Consider the following 27,159-nt stretch of genomic DNA (forward strand, 5'->3'; position numbering starts at 1 on the left):
ATACACACCTTGTAGCTGGTCATAAGCGTAGCTGGAAAGGCGTAACGTGGAGCTGCAGTGGTCACACTGGAAGCAGCTCCTGTGGAAGAACTTTCCCTCCGCGCTCAGCCTCTCCATGACATAAACGCGACGGCCGCAGAAGTAACACACATCACTGCCGCCCATATTCACAGAAAACTCCTTTTGAGAACTCTACAGGTGAGAAGTCAACAGACACACATGGGTCAGTAGTAGTTACAGACCCAGTTATTTTATTTTTATGAATATACAATAATATTAATATAATAAATAAAATATGGCTAACATACAAACAAATTTCACCAGATGCCATAGACAAAACTTTGATCATTGCAATAAATTACATATGATTGCAGCGCTTTCAAGGAACGACACTTTGGGTGTGATCAGTCTAACAAAGCTGTGAAGCATTAGAGAAATTGGATTACAGCAGAAACTCACTCACACACTCACAGTAATTAGTAAATATAACATCAAATAAAATTCAGCGCTGGGTTACAGATATCATACACACAGTAATACAGGCACTTAAAGCCAGGAATAGTTCACCCAAAAATGAAAATTATCCCATGATTTACTCACCCTCAAGGTGTATACGACTATTTTCATACGGAAACATTTGGAGATATATTTAAAAATATCCTGGCTCCTCCAAGCTTTTTAATGTGCTTTTTAATGTGAAAAATGCATCCATCCATAATAAAAGTAATCTATATAGCTCCAGGGGATAATAAAGGCCTTCTGAAATGAAGCGTTTGATGCGTTTTTGTAAGAAAAATATCTATATATAAAACTTTATAAAATCAATTAACTAGCTTCCGGCAGATGACCATACGCATACTGCGCAATTCGACTTGCACCAAATGAGCAACCCCTGAAGTGACGTATGACGCAGGATGTAGGAGTATTGTAAGCTTAGATGCCTCTCGCGGTTCAAACAAATAGGGCTGGGCAACAAACTCAAGCTCCTCTTCTCTTCTATCAAAATCGTCCAATATTTTTTTTTAAAAATTATCGTTTTAGACTTCTAATTCGTGACCGGTGTTTTGTTTTGCTCTATCCTCTGCGCCTCCGCGTTCTTCATTACGTCACGCGTCGGGTCAGAGAATACTCTTCTGCTACAAATCGTTGAGTACGACCATCTGCCCAAAGCTAGTTATTATAGTTCATAAAGTTTTAAATCTGGATATTTTTCTTACAAATATGCATCTCTTCACTACAGAAGGTCTTTATTAACCCTTCTGGAGCTATATGGATTACTTTTATTATGGATGGTTGATTTTTTTGGGGAAAAACCTTCACAACCGTTATAAAGCTTGGAAGAGCAAGGATATTTTTAAATATATCTCCAATTGTGTTCTTCTAAAAGAAGATAGTCATATACACTTTGGATGGCTTGAGGGTGAGTAAATCATGGGATCATTTTTATTTTTGGGTGAACTATCCCTTTAAAGGGACACAAGAACATTCACCATGTTAGGGGAGATTTGTTGTCACTTCAGGTGAACTCTTACCAACTCCCCCCTGTGAAGGAGCTTGGGAGCTTGATCCTGCTGACTCTGAATCTGATTGGCTATCTGCTGAGCCAATAAGCTCACTCCGCCTGTATACATCTGAATGTAGCTCTACAAATCAAAAGATGAGCATGGAAAAATAAGCAGGAATGGAACATGTTCCTGAGATGAAAACCCACCATCAAAAAGCAAAAGAAATAACGAGAGTAAAAAGGTTTGACAGATTGGTCTTGGAAAGTAGAGAATAAAGGCACCAAGAACGAAAAGTATAAAACAAACTATCACAATAACTAGTGCCCACACCCAAAGTCCCTTTAAGACAAGTCATTTAACTCGGCGGCCATCTTTGAAACGCCTCTCAGGCATCCTGGGCATCATGCAATCTCTTTAAATGGGGAAACATAAAATTCTCCAAAACTGTTCGCCAACCTTACGATTAAATTTCATATTTGAAATCACCAATGAAATCTAACAACAACCGGCTCATAGATTTAGTTTCTAAACGCTCGAATCATGACAAAAAAACCTGTATTTTTCAGGCTGGATCAAGCTAATGCGCATGCGCAGACCTAAATGCGCGTCTCTTCGGAGGTGCGCGTCTGACTGTTTCTATAGAAACCGGTGATTCTAACGGCCGCTGAAGTGACGCGATGATTTTACCAGTCGGCGATTGGCTCTTATTTAGAAGGCGGGACTTATTCCGTGTTACACTTTCTCCCATTCAAAACAATACAAGCGACACGTCTTGTGTTATTCTATAGTCTTTGCCACACCGATGGAAGATAATGTTCTGTTTATTGTAAGCGTGCGCTGCAGTTATGACGTTTGCCTCTTTAAAATGGTCAAGCTCTTAAAAGTCAGGTAAAATCTGATTCATCAGCTGGAAAAATTGTTCTGAATTGTTCCTCTGTGTCCTTGGTGTTATAGTTTTGGTGTAGACTTCTCTATTCTCATAGAGTTCAAACGATTAGTTATCATTATAAAGTAGTTATCTATCTATAAAAAATCAATTAAAAAAAACTGTCAGAGAGATAAGATAATAAATCATTCTCTCTGAGATTCTTCAGTTAAAACCCTCAAATCACATGTTCCACAGCCTCCGGACACTGATTGGCTGTTGAGCCCCAGGTCACTTTACACACAGAGCTCCTTCATAACCCATTCATACTGGGCCAACAGTCCCTGACCAACAACAGAGACCAAAGAAGCTTAAACCAGATCAGCCATTTCTATCACAAAAATTTACACTACTGGATCCATTTTTATCTTGAAGCGCAGGTGTCTTTTTACCTTTTCGCTTCTAACTGGCAGGGATTGAATCTTTTCCCTGAATCATAAACCCTGTTGTGGTGTGCATACAAGGAAACATATTCTAATGCTGCGGTTGTTACTGTCAACCACCTAAATTGCCTTTAATCTAATAAAACGCCTGATGAATGCCGGCTAATGTATGTTAAAGAGGCTTTGCCAATTCTACCTCAGCTTGTTAGCAGCTACGCTAAAGTGTGTATGCTAAGTTTGCGCATGGGCCACAAGTTGAGTCAGCAATTTTCGCTGGGGGCAAGATGAGCTAATTCACTCTATATTAGGAATACATCACAACATATAATGGCTAACAGAGCTGTGATATTTTATCTCAACCAAAACAAAATGATTATTTGTATATTTGATGGTTATTTGACTGACACAAAGTCCTAACCAGTCTTGACGCCAACGATCCTGTCTCTTGCTAGGTATCTATTTCTGTTGGGTCATGCTTTCTAGCCCAGCCCACAGCAAAATCTCATTGGGCCAAAATCCTGCTCCACATTATTATTGTATATTTTGCTTGAAGTATACAGAAAAATTGTGTTGCACCAGGTCTGGACATGGTGTAACTCAACTGTTAAAGTACACCATGCATCACAAACACACCTGTCTGCGCAGTGCAGTGGCTGAGACCGATGGTGTGTTCTCCTCAAATTTAGCCAGCAGCATTGTTGATATGGACCGAACCTTGCTGTGACCCTCAGTGACCTTCACTTCTGACCCGGAAGTTACTGCTGAAGTCATATTTTCTTTGGTATCATCAGGAACGTCCTCCTAAATCAGGAAAATATCACAGAAATTGGGAAAAAAAGAGTTTTACCAGATGACAGATCAACAAAAACACATTATATTGTAACTATATGGATCATTATACAAAATGCGTATTTAAAAAAATTGCTATGTACAAAAATAAGTATTTAACACACACAAACACACACACTCACATATATATATATATATAATAAACACTTAATATATTTAATATATATATAAACAACATGTCAATATGATTCACCTCCTCTGACTGGCCAGCCTGGCTTGTCCTCCTCCGCTTTCCAACACTATCTGCTTCCTTCTCTTTCTTATCCTGATAGAGATGAAAAATAGATCAGCTTAACATATGGGCAGCAAAACAGTAGTTGTGTAATTGAGAGAGTGTGTGTGTGTGTGTACCTTGGGATTGCGTTTGCGGGACAGGCTCTGTCCCAGTTTGCTGAGCAGTGAGATGGGTGACCTAGTGCTGGAGAACAGAGCAGCCCTCTCTTCTGAACTTTGATTTTCTGTGTGGAGAAAAAAGTGTTTGTTTACATAAAAAACCATAAAGGGTCAAAAATATGCCACAAATAAAAAGAAAATAACAGATAATGTCTTATTCTGACCACTAGGTGGTGCTGTGTCTTTGAGGAGCTCATGTAGTTGACTGAGGTACATGACCATGCAGAGAGAGTCACTCTCTTCCAGTGCGCTCATCTCCTTGCCGGTCATTATAGGACAAATACCAAATTCCTGCTCCGCCATGTTCAAACCCAACTGACCATTGAGCACCGCCTCACTCTCCTCCAGAGACGCAAAATCGCTGCAAGAAACAAAGGCACTAGTATCAGAATCACACATTCAGAAAATCTCAATGTAATAATACAGTCGGCCCACACGTTTAGTTCCTAAATCTCTTTTTGATGGGCTGAAACCACTTCAAACACACCATGAATGTTTTCCAGCTTTTAGTTTGAGCCCAACTATATACTGTATTATCTATGGAGGATTGGGAGTACCATATTAACATATAAATATTTATTATAAGATTTAATAAATACTTTAAATCACTACATGGATAAATAATGAAATATACACCGATCAGGCATAACATTATGACCACCTTCCTAATATTGTGTCGGTCCCCTTTTGCTGCCAAAACAGCCCTGACCCATCGAGGCATGGACTCCACTAGACCCCTGAAGTTGTGCTGTGGTATCTGCACCAAGATGTTAGCAGCAGATCCTTTAAGACCTGTAAGTTGTGAGGTGGGACACATGGATTGGACTTGTTTGTTCAGCACATCCCACAGATGCTCGATTGGATTGAGATCTGGGGAATTTGGAGGCCAAGTCAACACCTTAAACTCATTGTTGTGCTCCTCAAACCATTCCTGAACCATTTTTGCTTTGTGGCAGGGCACATTATCCTGCCGAAAGAGGCCACAGCCACCAGGGAATACCATTTCCATGAAAGGATGTACATGATCTGCAACAATGCTTAGGTAGGTGGTGCATGTCAAAGTAACATCCACATGGATGGCAGGACCCAAGGTTTCCCAGCAGAACATTGCCTAAGAGCATCACACACTGCCTCTGCCGGCTTGCCTTCTTCCCATAGTGCATCCTGGTGCCATGTGTTCCCCAGGTAAGAGACGCACACGCACCCAGCCATCCACGTGATGTAAAAGAAAACATGATTCATCAGACCAAGCCACCTTCTTCCACTGCTCCATGGTCCAGTTCTGATGTTCACGTGCCCACTGTTGGCGCTTTCGGCGGTGGACAGGGGTCAGCATGGGCATCCTGACTGGTCTGCAGCTATGCAGCTCCATACAGAACAAACTGTGATGCACTGTGTATTCTGACACCTTTCTATCAGACCCAGCATTTACTTCTTGAGCAATTTAAGCTACAGTAGCTTGTCTGTTGGATCCCCATGTGCATCAGTGAGCCTTGGCCGCCCATGACCCTGTAGCCGGTTCACCACTGTTCCTTCCTTGTACCACTTTTGATAGATACTGTCCACTGCAGACCGGGAACACCTCAAAAGACCTGCAGTTTTAGAGATGCTCTGACCCAATCGTCTAGCCAATTTGGTCCTTATCTAACTCGCTCAAATGTAATTAAACTTGTAAACTTGGTTACCAGGCCTTATCTGTAATGACTACGCCACAACCCTAATTCATACCCAGATTAAAGAGTGTGGACTCACATGAGGTCAGGCCTGAATCTGTGAAGGAGAGCACACAGGGCCAGGCCGCTCCTCCAGGAAGTTGTGAAGTCCGTCACACACACATTCATGTACCCTTGCGTCTGCTCCTGACACCAGGTCAGCAGCTTACTGTAACGAGCCATTGACTCTACACACACACACACACAGAGAACATGTGAGATTGTGTATGACTGTATATGTGGGAGATGTTATATATGAAGTCACACGTACCTTGCCGTGTAAGTCTCGGGTGTGGGGAGCTAACTGCATCAAGGTGCAAAACCGGACCCTCACCTGTGTCTATGAGATGACGCACCTGTACACACATTTTCAGCATCATCATGATCATCTTCACTGGTTATGACTCGATTAGGACTGCATGTTTCTAACCTGAGCAGCGCTGATGAGTTGCACATTTATGTTGGGATAGCGGCTAGCAGGATCCACGCTGTACTGGCTGTAGTTTTTACTGACGTTTTCTGGTGTTGTCTGAGGAAGCAACCGAAATACGCTCTCTCTGAGATAGGGAAGAAACAGAGGGCAATATTAGAAGAGAATTAACATTCCTACATTGTCAAAACTGAATGTTCATTTTGATCCATTTGAGCTCTGACCTCTCAGCCAGAACCTCTAAAGGGGTGTTGCCCTGACCCCAGCTGCGAACCATCCAGGCTGTGTCCATGGCTGCCAGGAAGCCCCGAGCAATTCCTGTTCCCATTGGCCAGAATGGCTTTAAGAAAAAAAATGTTTAAAATCAACAAAATCAGAGCCAGCAACACCTGAAAATATTACAAAACCTTTCAGAATGTGCAAATTTTCCTCATAACATCCTCAAAATAGGATTAAATTGAGAAGCAATTAACTAATTCTTAAAGTATAGTTTATATTTGTAGATTTTTAAGCATAACACAACACACACTGAAGTATATGAATAAGTGATGAAATATGTTAAGTTAAAATCTACCGATATTAAAAATTCTGCCCGATATCGCTTAGCCAATAAATATTTGCCAAATATTAATATTCTATACTATATAGATTTAATAAATAAATAAATTGTTAATAAATAAATAAAGTGTGAATAAAAATCAATAAATTATTGATGCTATTTATTTATTGATGCTTTTAATTAAACATTTATTAATATCATGCTCCAAAATGCTGATTTTTTAAAAATTCTAGTATAAATAAATTAAAAATAAAATACTAAAAACAAAAAATAAAACATTTTAAATTATACAAGTGAATTTAGGCATCAAAACATTATAATGTATAATATATAAAAAGTATAATTATTTATTTTTTATATTTATTAAATACTTTATTAAATAAATTATTAATGTTTTAAGTGGTAGATATAAAAAGTAAAGAAAATTCTGTACTTATTTAAATATCCAATATCAATAAAAAAATAGATAAATAAAAAAACTTTGATATAAGCTAATAACTGATATGATACCAATATTTATTTGAATACATTAAAATATTATTTATAATTTTAATATAAAACTATTCATTAAATTATTAATGTTTTAAGTGGTAGAAGAAGTAGAGACAATTTTGTAAAAAACTATACCGATAAATAATAAAACAATAAAGAAGCCGATAACCGATAAGATACCGTTATGTTTTGTATGCGGTTTTTCTAATACAATTTTTCCTCTCAGGTTAATTTGTCTTGTTTTAAGGTTAAGATTTTGGATATTTAACTGCAAAACAAGAAAAAAAGTTTTCACTGTTTATTCTTCTCGCTCTCACCTCTAGTAAACTATCCCCCACCAGAGCGACCAGCAGAGGGTGTCCCCTGCGCTGGCGCACCAGTGCTGCGTTCTCAGTGGCGTACATGCAGGTAAAGTCAAACATGGCCACATCTGGCTGCCCATAGTGGTTGATGGCAAAGTCCAGTGTAGGAAGCTGATGATTGGTGGAGAAATCAGCTGCTTCACGGGCGTACGAGAGCAGTGCATTCTGGTCCACGTTATCCCTGGACAGCAGCATCTCAGTGTCAGCATAATCCTGCAAAACAAATATAAGAGAATAATCACTCAAAATAGTGTGTACTATACGCAGATACTTGCACACAACATTGACGACTCACATGCAGAATGACTCCTTTGTCCAGAAGGCTTTGTTTTTTGGCGGTCATTACAAAGTAGTGAGTGTCGTCTTTGTAATACACTATGTTCTCAAGATCAATTCCTGCACAGAAAAGATGATATGCATTATGTTTACATCATCTTAAACACGATAAACTCATTCATATAAGAGAAGACAAAAGTGCCTCACTGTGTAAAAATGTATTAGTTGCTTAAAATGCAGTTGAGTGCAATACATAAGGTCTTGGTATCTTTAAACTGAGGTGATGTTATAGTTACACTGAAATAATTTAGTACCGGTAGCTTGCCGGAGGTCCTGGAAAAACCTCTGGTTGAAGATGAAGGCGACACCGCTGATCTCCTCCACTTTAGCCTCAGCGGTGGTGTTGCGATTGATGAAATTCGCTGTCACGGCAATAGCCAGTTTCCCCCGAAACTCCTTCCTGCGAAACCCTACAGGACACAGTAGTATAAATCGGACCCATAATGCCCCTTTTCACAAGATGTAATATAAGTCTATGGTGTCCCCAGAATGTGTCTGTGAAGTTTCAGCACAAAATTCCTCACAGAAAATTTATTATAGCTTGTCAAATTTGCCCCTATTGGGTTGTGAGAAAAACACAGTTTTTGTGTGTGTCCCTTTTAATACAAATGAGCTGCTGCTCCCGCCCCCTTTCCAGAAGAGGACGGCGTTTTAAAGGGATAGTTCACCCAAAAATGAAAATTTGATGTTTATCTGCTTACCCCCAGGGCATCCAAGATGTAGAGGACTTTTTTTCTTCAGTCAAACGCAAATTATGATTTTTAACTGCAACCGCTGCCGTCTGTCAGTCAAACAATAGCAGTGATTGGGAACTTGAACAATAAGAGTCGAAAAAACTTCCATAGACAAATCCAAATGAAACCCTGCGGCTCGTGACGGCACATTAATGTGCTAAGACACGAAACGATCGGTTTGTGCGAGAAACCGAACAGTATTTATATCATTTTTTACCTCTAATACACCACTATGTCCAACTTCGTTCAGCTTCCGGCTAGTGAGGTCTGATCACGCTCTGACAACGGAAGTGATGTCTCGCGCTCATTGAAGTATATGGGCGAGACATCACTTCCGTCATCACAACGCGTTTTTTGACCTCACTAACAGGAAGCTGAACGAAGTTGGACATAGTGGTGTATTAGAGGTAAAAATTCTATAAATAATGTTCGGTTTCTCTCACAAACCGATCGTTTCGTGTCTTAGGACATTAATGTGTCGTCACGAGCCGCAGGGTTTTATTTTGATTTGTCTAAGCAAGTTTTATTTACTGTTATAGTTGAAGTTCCCATCTACTGCTATTATTTGACTGACAGACGGCAGCGGTTGCAGTTAAAAATCATCATTTGTGATCGACTGAAGAAACAAAGTCATCTACATCTTGGATGCACTGGGGGTAAGCAGATAAACATCAAATTTTCATTTTTGGGTGAACTATCCCTTTAAGAGCTCGCGCTTCAGATACTCAACAACAACAAAGCTGGAGAATCTCACGCAGCCAAAATGACGACTATTAGTAACGGTGTTCAGCCTTACAGTGTTCAAACCGGAGTCAGACTCTGATGGAGAAACTCAAGAAGAAGTTACAACTTGACTGGAAGTTTCTGAATGGTTATTGGATAAATTTATGTAGTTGCTGTGGAGTTGATTCAGATTGTCACCAGTCATGGGCAGGGCTTCAATGCTCTTTTGTAAGAGTAGAGAGAAATCTGGAACTGTGTGTTTAGAGAGACTGTTTATGATTTATGGGGATTACAAAAAAAGGAGTGGGTGGATTTTTATAGGCTGGTTGTTTACACATACTGTGGACACACATCTGTGTGCAAACACCTTATAAAAGTACATTTTGCTTATATGTCCCCTTTAAAAAAACCCATAAAATGAATTAGTCATATGAAGATGTCCAAAGCAGGGTAAAATTTGAAAAGAGGAACTGTCTGTTATGCAGTACATGACTGAAAAGCAGAGAGCATGTGATAGGCTTCTTGTCACCTCACTTTCCTCAGTTCATGATGCATAAGATGATATTTTTTACTCAAGTGTTATACTTCTCTCTCTCTCTCTCTCTCTGTCTGTCTCTCTCTCTCTCTCTCTCTCTCTCTCTCTCTATATATATATATATATATATATATATATATATATATATATATATATATATATATATATATATATATATATATATATATATATATATATATATATATATATAGTAATAACATGGTATACATGGTAAAAACAAGACATATCAACTATAAAATTGCTTTTTATTTTGGTATTTTATATACATATGTTACCTATATCACACATATATCACATATTTTGCCACTACATCTTTTAGATTTCTTTGCACATCTTAAGCCTAAAGCGGTGGGATTTTTTTAGCTTTTGTCATTAGTTAACCACAATATGAGTAGCGTCATTTCCTATGACTCAAACTAAAGTACAAATTAGAGTACAAACTGTCAGCACACATTTTTCAGTTAGAATAAAAAAGGGAAGAATAAGCAGGAAACTGAGGAACTACAGTTTATAAACGGTGTGAACCCACTGCCATCATGGCCAATAAGGGTTTATATTAACCACTGACTATGCATCTGTTTGGTGCATTTCTGATAGGATAATATGTGAGTACAATAGACTAAAGTGTTTTTGCAGATACCTGGTAAGGTATTTCTTCTGCCGTCTGCACCAATAACCACATCAAACTCCAGCTGTCTGACTGGATGAGAGCTGGGGTGGACTTCTGCTCGCCAGCCAACACCTGAACAGGACAAACATGAAAATTGTCAATTAATTTGCATTTAAAATTAGGGTGAATTTGTTACATATCTCTTACGTTTCTCCTGGTTCTCTGGAGGTTCCAGTAGATGTTTGAACTCCACATTCACGTGAACTTCAACACCCAATAACAAGGCCACCTTCAAAAGCATCAGCTGCAGCTGACGGATACCTGCATATAAATACGTAAATGTTGAACATAAAACATAAAAATGTGATTTAAATGATCTTGAGCATTGAATACCATGAGCATGGAATACCATTCAAACCTACTTTAAAATTATAACTTTAAAACAGGATAAATAATGAGAAAAAGGTAGAGAAATAGGGTAAATACACAATAAAATCAATTCATGAGAATATCAAAAATGCTTTCAGAATACACTACAAAAAATCATATTAATCAGCTTCTTTGTATTATTTTTGAAACTGCATAGTTTTCAAAGCATATTTTATGTTAAATTTGATATGTAAAACTCACTAAATTTAGTTATGAAATATATGAATAAAAATTTTTATTTGCAAAGTCAAATTACAGCTTTATAAAAATTCTGATATATATAAAAATGATACTGTTTAGCTAATAATTATTTTATTTTATGGCTGATAGTTTTAAAATAATTTTTTTTTAGTTTGACAAACTTTACATTTCTGTACTATTTAGTCTAAAACAAAAATAAATATTACAAGTGAATTTAGGAATCACAACATTATAATGTACATTATATTTGCTACATTTATTGAATATATAAAATATAAATTATAAATTTAATATAAATCTACTTATTAAATATTTTAAGTTTTATTAATTAAATGTAAAATATAAAAAAAGGAAATACAAATTTCATACTATTTGAATATAAAATATCAATTAATACCAATAAATTAAAGGAATACCTGCACAAATTAACATGAAAATCTTATTTTAATTATCTTAATGAGCATTAAATGCTATCCAAACATTTAATGTAACATTTAATATAATGAGAAAAAAGTCATGACTTTTATTGATTCACTGGAAATTGATTGGATTGTAAAAAGTGGGCGTTGACAAATAGTGGCCTAAATGGAGAGCCTAAAAAGGATTATGAAAACAAACATTTTTTTTCCTTTTGCACTGATAAATTGTGCACAATGTGTATTAAGAAAGTAAAAAAATTGAAGTAAATCAAATTTTGATTCAATTTTGATCTTATGTTTACTCACTGATATGGTCTATTGCTCCAGCACAGAACTTTCCATAGAACTTTTTGGCCCCCAAACCACGGAGGTCCTGAATGGTGAAGGGCCAGAGATGTAGAACATTGTTCCGTGAGAAAGCATCACGCTTTTCCACAAGAACCACCCTGGCACCCAGAAATCCCAGCTCTATAGCCGTCCGCAGTCCACACGGACCTGCACCTATGATCAGACACTGAACACACAACAAAACGGACATGTTAATCACCTTTCGACACACTAGTGAAGAGAACTCTCTCTTGCAATGCATTGCGGGTGACCCTGTGTTTGTACCGTGGTGCTGGTGCAAGCGTGGCCTCTCATGTACTCTTTCTGGCTGGCTCTTTTGTCCAGTTTGGCCCACAGTGCTTTGGCCTTCCAGTAGTGCAGTCTGCTCCTCAGGGTGTGGTAGAACTGCGGCTGACCGACGGGATGCAGCTTCAGCTCTTCACACAGCTCCTGGAAGGCCCTGAGGGTCTCCTTACATGTGCCGGCCTGCACGAAGGCGTCGAACAGGGCATGTGCATGACACGTCTCAGACCGTCCGTCCCACATGTCTGCTTCTCACAAGACCCGCACAGGAGTCAGCTCATCTCCAGAACGCACCAGACACAGGACATCTGAGAAAGAGAAATTATTTCCAGGACTGCAGGGTGAGGGAAGAGATGAACTTGGAATAGAGGGGAATAGAGAATTTCATCTTTATTGGTCTGATGGAGATAAAAAGAAAGAGAAGCAATTTGCGTAGATAGGCTGTGAAGCAGATGCGTCAGCAAAAGTTCTGCCACATTCTTCAATCTCTCTATTCATCTGCACATCATGTTGCACTCAGACACACGTCTCTCATTAGCTCCTCAACTCAGTGACACTCATTGGTATGTCATTGATTATACAACAGAATGCTCAAGGAAAATAAATATTTATATTGAAATTAAATTATTTGAATTGAAATTGAAATATCATTTGTCTCATTCTCCGGGGCTGCACACATACACAATACTTTATCACTATCCTACAAATTATTATATATATATGTTTCAGAGAGATTAATAAGCTGATATTTTGAAATTTTATGATCATCATTATTGTCATATATTCTACAAAAAAATTAAATAATGCAAAATCTCTGTTCTCAAATATTGAATTTTGAGTAAATATAAAATAAAAGTGATGTTTAATGTAAAAAAATAAAAAAGTGTTGTTTAATTTCGCCAGTTTTGTAAATTTGTATATTGTACTATATCTTAAATATATTTTTATATTATATCAGGGATATACAAACATTTATAATATAACATTTATAATATAATATAATATAATATAATATAATATAATATAATATAATATAATATAATTAATATAATATAATATAATATAATATAATATAATATAATATAATATAATATAATATAATTAATACAAGGTATATAATATAATTCATAAATATAATATAATATAATATAATATAATATAATATAATATAATATAATATAATATAATATAATATAATATAATATAACATAATATAACAAATTATTACATATATATACAGTACAGAATTTTTTACTGTATTTTTAATTAAATAAATGTAGCCTTGGTGAGCAGACGAAACTTCTTTTAAAAACATTAAAAATCTTAGTGGTTCCAAACTTTTGGTCTGTACTATATATATATATATATATATATATATATATATATATATATATATATATATATATATAACTTTTGGTCTGTATATATATATATATATATATATATATATATATATATATATATATATATATATATATATATATATATATATATATATATATATATATATATATATATATATATATATATAGTACAGACCAAAAGTTTGGAACCACTAAGATTTTTAATGTTTTTAAAAGAAGTTTCGTCTGCTCACCAAGGCTACATTTATTTAATTAAAAATACAGTAAAAAATTCTGTACTGTATATATATGTAATAATTTGTTATATTATATATATATATATATATATATATATATATATATATATATATATATATATATATATATATATATATATATATATATATATATATATATATATATATATATAGATACAGTGGTACAGTGGTCAGTGGCTCCCACACTGATTCTGATTGGCTGTTACATAAAAGGGGCAGGGTTTGCAGTGCTCCTTAGAGTCATCAATAAATGACAGACAGTAAGCCAATTCATTACACACATTACAAAAGATTACAGCAGCTGCATTGACTTCAGCACTACTATTCAGCTCTGCAATCCAGCCTGGATAAATAGTTTGACCTCTAAGCGCCTACATAAGAATGACTCATTAAATGAGTTTGCAGATGACGCCTGATTTGATATCTCGTAATTATATGCAATGATAAGCATATTATTTATGTGTGACTTTGGTGTCCAAATAATTTCAATGGCTGATTTTCTTTCCTTCTTGTGCTCACTTATCTTTTAAATGTATGACAGTATAATCTGTGCACATCTGTGTCTTGATACAGTATCTGAAAAATGGGGGACCTTTAGAGGTACATGGGGTCGGAATTATGGGTTCGAAAAGTTGACTGTCAATCTAATCTTTAAACTATGAGCTTTAATGACTGTGCTAACTCAAAAATGGAAAGTCTGTCACAAAACTGAATGGTGCCCAGGAACTATCAAGCTCTCAAAATGACAAAAAGCACAATAAAAGGATCCTAAACTTATATTCTAAGTTTCCTGATGTCATATAGCTTATATTAAGAGCAAAATTTAAAGGATTAGTTCACTTTAAAATGAAAATTACCCCAAGATTTACTCACCCTCAAGCCATCCTATGTGTATATGACTTATTGGTATTCCTTTATGAATACGGAAGGCGGTCTGGTGAAAGCTAGATATTTTGCTTTATAACTTGTTAAATATGGATATTTTTCTCACACAAATGCATCACTTCACTTCAGAAAACTTTTATTAATCGCCCGGAGCCGTGGATGCACTTTCTTGAGCTTCATACTTGTTGGTCTCGTTCACTGCCATTATGAAGCTTGGATGTGTCCGGATATTTATTAATATAACTCTGATTGTGTTCATCAGAAAGAAAGAAATTCATATACACCTAGGATGGCATGAGGGTGAGTAAATCTTGGGGTAATTTTTATTTTAAAGTGAACTAATCCTTTAAGTTGTTTTACAGTAATAATCTTCCACCTCATTTACCACATCATATTGAGTCCCTAAAGGGACATGGTTATTGGGGGATGGGAGGGAAAATAATATGTCAATGCTTTTGCATACTTTCACAAATGTTTTGCGTTCCCCCAAGAAACTGCATTTGCGAAAGCAAAGTTTCTCAGGGGAACACAAAAGTTTTTAAACATATATATTTTCCTCCCATCTCATATTTTGTCCCACCACCATGTCCCTTTAGGGGCTCTGTAACATCAAGACACCAGGTTTGACATTAATGATGCGAAATTAATTTGTTCTCAAGATTTATAACTGCTTGTAAAGTCCCACATTTCAATATGTACATATTCAAATCATAAAAATTAAATTTTGGTCTTTAGTCTGTTCCTCATGCAAAACTTTTTTATGACTTCAGATGACACACAAGTCCACTTTTATGGTATTTTTTTTTGTCATTTTTGTAGCTTGACATAACTTGGTCTCCGAGCAGCGTGAACATTCTGCTAAACGTCTCCTTTTGTGCTCCACGGATAAAAAGAAAGTCAAACAGGTTTGAGGGTGCATAAATGATGACAGAATTTTAATTTTCACATGCTTTATCCCTTTAAGCAAAGAATATCCAACACAAGCATTTTCATGCAAACTCTCAAAATGAAAATTCCACTGCATTGGACATCATCCACACATGATCACGTCCACCATAAATGGAGGGCAAAACCCTGGAGCATCATCATTAAAATGAATGACTTGTATCAATATCCTTATTCCCCTCTCTCTCCTCCCAAATGTCTCTGATTGACTGCTGTGCCGATTGAGAGCAGAGGATTACAGAGAGCAAGGAAAGTGCTGCAGAAAGAGGATCGATCACAGTTTTTCCTGTAGTCAGCCATTCAGACATTGATTACACCGTGAAACTAAAACAGCATATGCACATATTAATGAAACTATAAAGCTAATCATTAAGTACATACAGTAGAGTCAAAGTGTTACCATGCAAGCATGTACCATGAATGACTATCCATCAGCTGCAGTCATATGCTTTTTCAGCTCTTTCCATATCATACTGAGCATCTGAATCAGACTGTCACAAAGCATCAACACTGCTGCACCGGAGTGACACACACACACAAACACATTCAATTCGACACTAGCAAGTGATACTTACCGTGCTGCTTCTCTGTGGCGTGCACATGCTGCTGACATGCTTTCCTTCCTCTTCTCTCGCTCTGTTTCTCTCTGGCAAGTTCCCAAGTGGATCTAGAGCTGTTGGAGCCACATTAACTCTGGTGTCATATACACAGCTGCAGTGCAGGAATTAGCTCCACCACTTCACACACACACACACACACACACTCATGCACACACACTCTGTCCTCTTTCTCTCTCCATCTCTATGTAACCAAGGTCAGAGGAAGGAGCTACCAGGCACATGCTGACTCCTCCTCTATACACACACACACACTTTTAAACAGACAACAAACACAAACATTGTCTTTCAGGAAACACATACATACATACTGTAGATGATTCGCATATCCCAGGCAGCGCATGTTAATCGTACAGATTCATTATTCAGTATTGCAGGGGATCTGCTGGTGGTTAGTGTTGGTGTGTTATAGAAAGCAGCCCTAAATCTAATCTGATTTACCCCGGGACGGAGGCTTCTTAAAGAGATTACAGAGCGTAGATGAGGGCGGGTGAGAGAGGAGAGGTGGAAGAAAAACAGAGATCTGGAGAACATAACCTTAAACTATAACACTTGTGACTACTTGATCTTTGCTGAACACAAAATGAGTGGAATGTCTCCCTCAAGTGGTTGTTTTTTTGCATTTTGAATTGAAGACCCTAATTTAGAATGGAAAAAAAAAAAAAAAAAATGTTGTCTTTCAGTTTGTCTGTATGGACCCCTATAGGGAGCCACAATAGAGTGACAGGATCCATGGGAAAGTCTAAAAAAACTATCCAAAAAAGTAAATAAATAAACAACAAGATTAAAATAAATAAATAAATGAAATAAAAATATTAGTAATCTATTAAATAGATTACATTTGATGAGATTAAAATTAAATAAACAAATAATACATTTAACAAAATACATAAATACATTAATATAACAGGTCCAACTACCACCTTAATAAAGGATGTAAAAACAGGGAAAGCATATCTTTCAGCTCAAACACCTCTACCATCAACAAACTACCATCTAAATAACTCTCAGAATGAATTACCATCTTAATTATGGATGTAAAAAAGCAAATCTTGTCAGCTCAAAGGACCTCTCAGAATCAACTACAATCTAAAAACCTCTGAGATCTAAACACCTATCAGAACGAACTACCATCTAAACACCCATTGGAACGAACTACCATAAGCACCTATCAGGATGAACTACCATCTAAACACCAATTGGAACGAACTCAGCTCAAAATACCCTTTTTTTTTTTTTTTTTTTAATATTTTTAACTGCCTATTTTGGGGCATAATTAGAAATGTGCTGATTCAGGCTACGGCCCCTTTAATTGCTTGCGCTCTCCGCCCCCTCCCGAGCTCTGGACTCTATCATTGCATAAACAAAGTTCACACAGCTAATATAACCCTCAAAGTGGATCTTTACAAAGTGTTCGTCATGCATGCTACATGCATGCATCGGATTATGGGAGTATAGTATTTATTTGGATGTTTACATTGATTCTGAATAAGTTTGAAGCTATGCTCCGTGGCTAAAGCTAACATTACACACTGTTGGAGAGATTTATAAAGAATGAAGTTGTGTTTATGCATTATACAGACTGCAAGTGTTTAATAATGAAAATAGCGACGGCTCTCGTCTCCGTGAATACAGTAAGAAACGATGGTAACTTTAACCACATTTAACAGTACATTAGCAACAACATTTAGATAGACAATTTACAAATATCACTAAAAATAATGTAATCAGGGATCATGTCAGTTATTATCGCTCCATCTGCCATTTTTCGCGATTGTTCTTGCTTGCTTACCTAGTCTGATGATTCAGCTGTGCACAGATCCAGACGTTAATACTGGCTGCCCTTGTCTAATGCCTTAAACATGGGCTGACATATGCAAATATTGGGGTGTACATATTAATGATCCCGACTGTTAAGTAACAGTCAGTGTTATGTTGAGATTCGCCTGTTCTTCGGAGGTCTTTTAAACAAATGAGATTTATATAAGAAGGAGGAAACAATGGAGTTTGAGACACTGTATGTCTTTTCCATGTACTGAACTCTTGTTATTTAACTATGCCAAGGTAAATTACATTTTTATTCTAGGGCACCTTTAACACAGAAAAAACAGATTTTGCAATAATTATTCATGAAGAACACAACACAGACAGCAAAATTCATTACAAAACGGTTTCAGCTTTAATATGAGATCATGTTTTATTACAAAAGTGCAATTTCCTTCATCTCCATTTAGGTGTATTTCAGGCATCTTGCTGAAATGGTGGGAAAAAAACAAAAATTGTTAAACTGTATGAAAGCAAAACAAAATCATCTCAATTTGACCTCAGTAAAAAGTTGATTTGAGAGTTGTGAAGATGCTTACCAGTAATGCTCGTCCTCTGGTCTCAATGGGCATTAAAACCACTCCCACCGCACAAATCACACACGCTGTGGCGAACGGTGACAGGGCCAAAATCACAGACCTAGACATTAACACCTGACACATGCAAACACAATGTTATCTTTGTATAAATCAATTGGGTTAAACACACAAAGTGAACACAGATGTTTATTTAGACACACACACATGCAAAGTCAAACAGATACAGCACCTGTGCAATGAAAGGTGCGATCATTCCTCCAATTCGACTGAAGGATGTGCAAAAGCCCATTCCGATTGAGCGCACGGATGTGGGATAAACCTGCAAACACACACCAATCATTACACTTTAATTTTTAATATAATAATAACTCTTCTTTTACAGGTTTCATTCACAAAGAAATTAAAATTCAGTCAACAATTAGGCAACTCACCCTCATGTCATTTCAAATCCATAAGACTTGTATATTGGATATAAAATGGATATTTTGGATATATTGAAATGACATGAGGGTGAGTAATTTATGACAGAAATTTCATTTTGGGGTGAACTATCCCTTTAAGACATCAAAAGGAAGTGGAGTGTTCATGTGTTGGGTCTCACCTCTGCTGTGTAAATATAGACCACATTAAAATTCATGGAAACCACTGAGCGGAGAAGGAACAGCAGTATAGTGAAACCAAACCTGCACAGGGACAGATACAGTTCAGTCATCTACTTCAGTTGCACTTCTAACACATGGCCACAAGAGGACCACAAATAAAGTTTATTTTATTTTACATTTATGCATTTGGCAGACACTTTTATTCAAAATGATTTCCATTGCATTCAAATAGTATTTTAATTAAGAATAATGCCTTTTTATGGTTTTAATTTTAGTTGCAAAAGCATTTTAAATCATTTTAAAGAACAAGAGTTCAATATACTCACAGTGTTGTACAAATATTAAGCAGCATGAAAAAAATGGCAGACAGCATCAGCAGTATGGCCATGCTGGGCTTCCGTCCAAATACATTTAACAAGCCGATATTGAGGGGGATGACTGCAGAGGAAACACATGGGAAAAACATACATCAGCATTTAATGTTCGATTAAGCGGAGTATGTGAAACTAGGTTGAGTGAGAGGTCAAAGGTCACTCACGTGCCACCTCGCCCAAACAGCTGATGAGGAGGGTCTGATAATCAGCCATGTTATAGGGGATGCAATAACACAGCGCCTCCTCCTGGTTGTGTTTGATCTGGTGCTCTGGGTCGGCATCTGTCATACATAGAAGGTTCTTCTCCAGTAACTCAGAGCCGCTCAGGACGGAGCCGTAGTAGGAGAAGGAAGCCACAAACCTGTGCATAAACAGTGCAATATATCAAATGTCTAGCATACAAACTGCACAGGAACGGAAACATTTATTTGCTGATTACATACACACACACACACACACACACACACACACACACACACACACACACACACACACACACACACACACACACACACACACACACACACACACACACACACACACACACACACACACACACACAAACCAAAGGGAAATGAGTTAACATTACCATGAGTACCACAACAATAATGATGTTCTTCTAAAGGCCGGGCTGATCAGAGTGATTGCATTTCCTCTTTCTGTCTGAATATAAACAGTACTGTCAATTGCACTTATGGGAAGTTTACACCGATACATAAAGAAGTATATATGATATACATCTGTATAGGATTCAAAATATTAAGAATGCACAACATATCAGTTACTGGTTGATTTTTTTATTCATCAGTATCTGTAAATATTATATATTTAATTGTGCATGCTCATTTTCACTATTTTTGCATTTAGGTTCTAACACTCACTTAAAGTTAATCATTAAAAACAACTAACGTAATAACACTGTTAAAAAGTAATCTTTATCAAATCTTAAAATGAATATCCATTTTTCATACTATAGATTATGTCGTGATGCCTAAGTTAACTTGTACCATTTAAAACTTTTCTAATTTTAAGTATTTTATTTGTAATTTATTTAGAATTTTAAAGGAAACCTTAATTGCCCCTTTTGAGATGTAATAGAACACTCTGGTGTCCCCAGAATGTGTCTGTGAAGTTCCATCTCAATACCTCACAGATCATTTATTATAGCTTGTCAAATTTGCCCCTATTTGGGTGTTCAAAAACACGCCATTTTTGTGCATGTCCCTTTAAATGCAAATGAGCTGCTGCTCCCGCCCGCTTTCCAGAGAAGGCGGAGCTTTAACAGCTTGCGTTTCAGATACTCAACACCAACAAAGCTGGAAAATCTCACGCAGCCAAAATGAGGATTGTCAGTAACGGTGTTCAGCCTTACAGTGTTCAAACCGGAGTCAGACACTGATGGAGAGACTCAGGAACTGGACGTTTCTGAATGGTTAGTGGATTAATTTATGTAGTTGCTGTGGAGTTGATTCAACTCATCGACTAGCATGAGCAGTCATGTTAATCTTTTGTGCAAATCCAGTGTCCTCGTTTTTGGAGCAGTACGGCGTAACAACTAGGGCTGGGCGATATATATCGCATGCGATTATCACGCGCATTTCGTCAGTAAAGCCGGTTCCCTGATTGCCGCTAAATCGCTATCACCTGCTTTCAAATGGAGCAGCATTTAATAGACAGAGCCGTAGTTCACTGACAAGCCACAAAATATCGTGCTCATTATCGAAGGCGATTCATCTGCGATAATGAACGCAATATTGCGTAGTTTGCTAGTGATCTACGGTTCTGTCTATTAAATGGCGCTCCATTTGAAAGCAGGTGATGCCGATTTAGTGGTAATCAGGGAACCGGCTTTACTGACGAAATGCGCGTGACAATCGCATGCGATATATCACCCAGCCCTAGTAACAACACTCTATTCCAATCGGTTTTGGTCTAAATTTTTTATATTAGTGCACACTTACTATATACAGTATGATATTACTCCTGAGGAGCTTAAAATTATATCAGGCATTATAAAATGATTGAAATACATGTTATTTACTTTAGCTTACTGCTTTATTGAAACTCTGTTAAAGTCATAAATTACTCAAATAAAGAAAAAGGAACTCTTCATACACACCACTTCAGATTCCCGTAGTTCTCCTTCTGGTAGGGTGGCGCCATTCATCCTAGCGATCCAATTAAGTGTAGACATGGCTCCTTGTATGTTACCTGCTGAGACCTGAAACCGTGCAGACTCTGGAATAAACTAAGACAAAGGAAAAGAGTGAGCGAGTGAGTAAAAGACAAACACCTGCTTCCATTTCCTTCAGCATGTTTCAACACCATTTAAACAAAACTCACCAAGAAGAGACCAATGAGTAAGATGCTGGGAATGATGGAAAAACGGATCATCCAACGCCAGCCCATCGTGGGCACCACCGTCATACCGAGAATGATAATAAGCATAGATCCCAGCATCCAGAAAATCTGTCAACCAACAAGGTTTCCAAGTTGCAGGTCAAACAATTATAAAAAGCACTTTGAGAAGCTCTTTTAAACAGTTAGTTCACCCAAAATTGAGAATTTTGTCATTAATTACTCACCCTCATGTCGTTCCAAACCCGTTCATCTTCTGAACACAAATGAAGATCATTTTCTGAGAGCTTTCTGTCCCTCCATTGACAGCTACACAATTGACATTTTGACGCTTCAAAAAGTTCATAAAGAGATAGTAAAACTAATCCATATGAATTGAGTGGTTTAGTCCAAATTTTCTGAGGGACATGAGGGTGAGTAATTAATGACAGAATTTTCATTTTTGGGTGAACTAACCCTTTAAATGTGCTATAGAAAAATAAAGTTATTATAATAATTTTCCATTTGACACTCACTGAGGCAAGAGGCAGCAGGGATGCTCTGTATTTAGATGGGATGAATTCGGTCTTCAAAACAAACCTTTAGAAAGAAAATAGTAGAGAGTTTTGGAGAGTAAGTCAATGCATTTGAATTCATGTTTTTATGTATACTGGAAAAATCAAGGTTCCCACAATTTATGACCAACGAATTTCCATGCCCTTTCCAGTTGTTCCAGATTACTGGATCAAGGTTTAAAAAGTATTTTGATTCAGAGAGACTTCATAATGAATCATTCAAACATATTTGTGAACCAGTTTGGCCAACTGAAAAGAAATGACTCAGAAGAACAATTTGGCTCGCAAGCAAGACATTGTCTAACAAAGAGCGATATTTTTGAAATATTTTTCAGTTAAGCATATTTAGAAAAATGTGTATACGTGTATAAATGTATACTTTCCAGACCTGAAAAACACTATTTAAACAAAATTCCTTGACATTTCCTGGTTTGTGTGTATTGAAAGTATGTGCGTACAGTATGTTTTGCATAACCTCACCCTTGAGATGTGGCTGCAACACCGCAGCCCACCATACAGCGCAGGAAGATGAACCAGCCGTACGATGGAGAGAATGACGTGAGCATAGAAAAATATGAAGCCCATATAAAGCCACCAAATACCACCTGTGCACACAAACACATGTTATTCCCTAAAATCTAATTCACCCTAAAAACATAATATACCACTTATGGATTAAACGAAATATCGTCTGACCTTCCAACGTCCATATTTGTCAGCAACATAGCCACTGAGGACCCCAAATATCATAAAACCCAGGAACACCATCTACAACCATACACATACACAAACAAAATAAGTCCTTTAATGATAATTTCTGAATTGCACAACAACAACAACAACAACAAAATCACCAAGTTTTCCTTTGCATATAAATCTGGCATAGAAGGAAGTACCTTCAATGAGATACAAAAAGATCAACCAAACTGGTCGGATAGGCACATTTGTGCATCTCGCACTGCAACATTCCATTCCTGTCAAACTTCAAAAGAAAAACAAAATAAAGGGCTCTGATTGGATGAGCTCCTCACCGTGGAGACAAGGGCCACCTGCCAATCCTCTAGACGCCATTCACAGCGGATCTCAGGAGAAACCACAGCCAACAACATGATCTCCATTGCCTCCACTATCTACACACACATACACATCAGCATTGAAACATGTAAGCTGTAAAAACACAGTATGCTAGTTAATGAATTACAGAGACAAACACACACATTTGTCTTACATTGGCACTACCCATGATGACAAAAAGCAGAATATGGAAGCGTCCAAAGCCGATGCTCTCCACAGCCTCCTCAACGGTGTAGCATTTCGGTTCTGTGTGGGCTAAAAATCAAAATCCCCATCGATTATTATATGACTGGAAGCTACTAACGTATCTGCTGAAAGTATTAAGGTATCTGCTTTGTGTAAGCTGTTTTGTTTGTGTGCTCCTCACTTTTGGCCTCGGCAGGTTCAGCATGTGTGTTATTGCTGCTACTGGTGTTGATCTCTTCCTCCAGCTCCAATTCCTGAAGCTGAATGGCACTGACCAGCTCGGTCTTCATGGAAGACGATCGCTTTAATGCCATCCTCTCTGAAAAATCGGCTTATTTCCTGAATCGTAGGCACTGAAAAGTTTGGATAAAAATGTATGTTAACAATAACAAGGCAAAAACCTAAAAGCAACAGATGAATACCATGTTTTGGACATGGTACCATGATAACACCATGATTTTTTGACAAATACCATGATAATACCATGCTTTTTGGGTAATTTACCATGCTTTTGGACATGATACCATGATAACACCATGATTTTTTTGACAAATACCATGATAAAACTAAGCTTTTTTGGGTAATTTACCATGCTTTAGGACATGGTACCATGGTAACACCATGATTTTTTTGACAAATACCATGATAAAACTAAGCTTTTTTGGGTAATTTACCATGCTTTTGGACATGGTAACATGATAATACTATGCTTTTTGGTTAATTTACCATGCCTTAGGACATGGTACCATGATAGCACCATGATTTTTTGACAAATACAATGATAATGCCATGCTTTTTGAGTAATTTACCATGCTTTTGGACATGGTACCATGATAACACCATGATTTTTTTGACAAATACCATGATAATACCATGCTTTTTGGGTAATTTACTATGCTTTTGGACATGGTAACATGATAATACTATGCTTTTTGGGTAATTTACCATGCCTTAGGACATGGTACCATGGTAATACCATGATTTTTTTGACAAATACAATGATAATACCACGCTTTTTGGGTAATTTACCATGCTTTTGGACATGGTACCATGATAACACCATGATTTTTTGACAAACACAATGATAATGCCATGCTTTTTGGGTAATTTACCATGCTTTTGGACATGATACCATGATAACACCATGATTTTTTTGACAAATACCATGATAAAACTAAGCTTTTTTGGGCAATTTACCATGCTTTAGGACATGGTACCATGGTAATACCATAATTTATTGACAAATACAATGATAATACCATGCTTTTTGGGTAATTTACCATGCTTTTGGACATGGTAACATGATAATACTATGCTTTTTGGTTAATTTACCATGCCTTAGGACATGGTACCATGATAGCACCATGATTTTTTGACAAATACAATGATAATGCCATGCTTTTTGAGTAATTTACCATGCTTTTGGACATGGTACCATGATAACACCATGATTTTTTTGACAAACACAATGATAATGCCATGCTTTTTGGGTAATTTACCATGCTTTTGGACATGATACCATGATAACACCATGATTTTTTTGACAAATACCATGATAAAACTATGCTTTTTTGTGTAATTTACCATGCTTTTGGACATGATACCATGATAACACCATGATTTTTTTGACAAATACCATGATAAAACTATGCTTTTTTGGGTAATTTACCATGCTTTTGGACATGGTACCATGGTAATACCATAATTTATTGACAAATACAATGATAATACCATGCTTTTTGGGTAATTTACCATGCTTTTGGACATGGTACTATGATAACACCATGATCTTTTTGACAAATACCATGATAATACCACGCTTTTTGGGTAATTTACCATGCTTTTGGACATGGTACCATGATAACACCATGATTTTTTGACAAACACAATGATAATGCCATGCTTTTTGGGTAATTTACCATGCTTTTGGACATGATACCATGATAACACCATGATTTTTTTGACAAATACCATGATAAAACTATGCTTTTTTGGGTAATTTACCATGCTTTTGGACATGGTACCATGGTAATACCATAATTTATTGACAAATACAATGATAATACCATGCTTTTTGGGTAATTTACCATGCTTTTGGACATGGTACCATGATAACACCATGATCTTTTTGACAAATACAATGATAATACCATGTTTTTTGGGTAATTTACCATGCTTTCGGACATGGTACTATGGTAATACTATGATTTTTTTTTGACAAATACCATGATAAAACTATGCTATTTTGGGTAATTTACCACGCTTTTAGACATGGAACCATGGTAATCACCTTTTTTTTGGACATAGGCCTACACCATGTTTCTGGACACATATCATGATAATACCATTCTATTATGTAGGCTATCTTTTGATCATTAAACAAATAACATGGTATATGAATAAGTTTATAATTCAATAACATGGTATGACCACTTGATACCTTATATTTTTGAAAGTGCTCTAGTGTGTAATGTTAAAATAACATTACACACAGCAGCCTATTTTATTTATTCAAAACGTAGGCTATATGTGAGCATAATAAAATACAAAATAAAAAATCTTACTGTAACATCGAATGATGAGTTCATCAAACACGAATCTTGGTCAATCTTGGAAGTTTTTCCCATCGCATCTCAACCCGACTGACACTTTTTTGATACTGTATTTCACCGACAGGCAGCTACTCAAGAATTTCCCGTATGTTGAGCTCAGACCTTTCAGCGATTTATGCAAATCAGTCTCGCAAAACGCTGATAAACATGGGTCCAGGAGATTTCTAAACTATAAAACCCTACCTACTTCGATTGTATAATCCTGATTCTTTACTCTGAAATGTTAAAACTCCCTTTGAAAAGATGCCGCATCAACCTCTCCCGCAGTAACAACACCCGCACACATACACCTGCCGACAGGTAAACAACGTCACAAACCTCAGCGTGTAAGGGTTCGGCTTAGCTTTTAAAGGGCCATGACTCTCTTTTGCAAAGAACACACCCAAGATCGTGTTACTTTTCTCTATACTGAACGGATTATTTGGGAGTTTATCGAGAGTGGACGCAGCTAAGCGGACAAACAGGTTTTTCAGCTGCCCTCCTTTATGCTGACCTATATCTTGTAAACAAATCGTGTGACATGTTTGTAGTGTACATAGGCCTACATTCTTTTCAAAGGAAACAATTATAATTGTGCGGACCTGTTAGGCAAGAGGAGACGTGGCCAAAATATCCTGAATGGCGACTTTAGTTAATAGGCTAGTGAATGAATCCTAATTTTGAGTCGAATCTTTTCAACGAATCCGTTCAACCGGTTAACAAAAGGTCCCATTTGCTTAC

The 27,159-nt window shown here is 36.8% G+C and overlaps 2 protein-coding genes across 6 annotated transcripts in view; both read right to left on the reverse strand.

Annotated features, from left to right (window-relative positions):
* mical3b (microtubule associated monooxygenase, calponin and LIM domain containing 3b) overlaps nucleotides 1–16,578 on the reverse strand; it is a 30,848-nt gene extending 14,270 nt beyond the window's left edge. For 3 of the 5 annotated variants that reach the window (XM_067391687.1, XM_067391685.1, XM_067391690.1), the window contains exons 1-18: nucleotides 16,275–16,529; nucleotides 12,231–12,556; nucleotides 11,925–12,132; nucleotides 10,777–10,890; nucleotides 10,600–10,701; nucleotides 8,201–8,356; nucleotides 7,906–8,006; nucleotides 7,566–7,823; nucleotides 6,422–6,537; nucleotides 6,198–6,324; nucleotides 6,039–6,123; nucleotides 5,808–5,955; nucleotides 4,220–4,416; nucleotides 4,014–4,120; nucleotides 3,856–3,927; nucleotides 3,447–3,614; nucleotides 1,533–1,643; nucleotides 9–192 (exon numbers count right to left, since the gene is read on the reverse strand). In XM_067391687.1, the coding sequence (XP_067247788.1) occupies nucleotides 9–192; nucleotides 1,533–1,643; nucleotides 3,447–3,614; nucleotides 3,856–3,927; nucleotides 4,014–4,120; nucleotides 4,220–4,416; nucleotides 5,808–5,955; nucleotides 6,039–6,123; nucleotides 6,198–6,324; nucleotides 6,422–6,537; nucleotides 7,566–7,823; nucleotides 7,906–8,006; nucleotides 8,201–8,356; nucleotides 10,600–10,701; nucleotides 10,777–10,890; nucleotides 11,925–12,132; nucleotides 12,231–12,491 (2,515 nt within the window). In that variant the 5' untranslated portion in view covers nucleotides 12,492–12,556; nucleotides 16,275–16,529. Of the gene's footprint in view, nucleotides 1–8; nucleotides 193–1,532; nucleotides 1,644–3,446; nucleotides 3,615–3,855; nucleotides 3,928–4,013; nucleotides 4,121–4,219; nucleotides 4,417–5,807; nucleotides 5,956–6,038; nucleotides 6,124–6,197; nucleotides 6,325–6,421; nucleotides 6,538–7,565; nucleotides 7,824–7,905; nucleotides 8,007–8,200; nucleotides 8,420–10,599; nucleotides 10,702–10,776; nucleotides 10,891–11,924; nucleotides 12,133–12,230; nucleotides 12,557–16,274 lie in introns of those variants that run through there. The other 2 variants (XM_067391686.1, XM_067391689.1) reach the window with 2 other exon arrangements.
* A 1,912-nt stretch (nucleotides 16,579–18,490) lies between these two features.
* On the reverse strand, nucleotides 18,491–26,655 carry svopl (SVOP-like). Its single transcript, XM_067390946.1, has 16 exons — nucleotides 26,392–26,655; nucleotides 24,009–24,180; nucleotides 23,796–23,896; nucleotides 23,599–23,697; nucleotides 23,264–23,335; nucleotides 23,048–23,172; nucleotides 22,529–22,592; nucleotides 21,999–22,124; nucleotides 21,775–21,903; nucleotides 20,245–20,318; nucleotides 19,820–20,016; nucleotides 19,608–19,719; nucleotides 19,281–19,362; nucleotides 18,909–18,998; nucleotides 18,680–18,793; nucleotides 18,491–18,569 (listed from the first exon to the last, which is right to left on the reverse strand). Exons 2-16 carry the CDS (start codon nucleotides 24,139–24,141, stop codon nucleotides 18,558–18,560), a joined length of 1,530 nt encoding a protein of 509 aa, XP_067247047.1. The 5' UTR covers nucleotides 24,142–24,180; nucleotides 26,392–26,655; the 3' UTR covers nucleotides 18,491–18,557.
* Nucleotides 26,656–27,159: the final 504 nt, after the last annotated feature.

Source organism: Chanodichthys erythropterus, chromosome 8 (assembly GCF_024489055.1).
Source record: "Chanodichthys erythropterus isolate Z2021 chromosome 8, ASM2448905v1, whole genome shotgun sequence".
In the NCBI taxonomy this organism is placed as follows: domain Eukaryota; kingdom Metazoa; phylum Chordata; class Actinopteri; order Cypriniformes; family Xenocyprididae; genus Chanodichthys; species Chanodichthys erythropterus.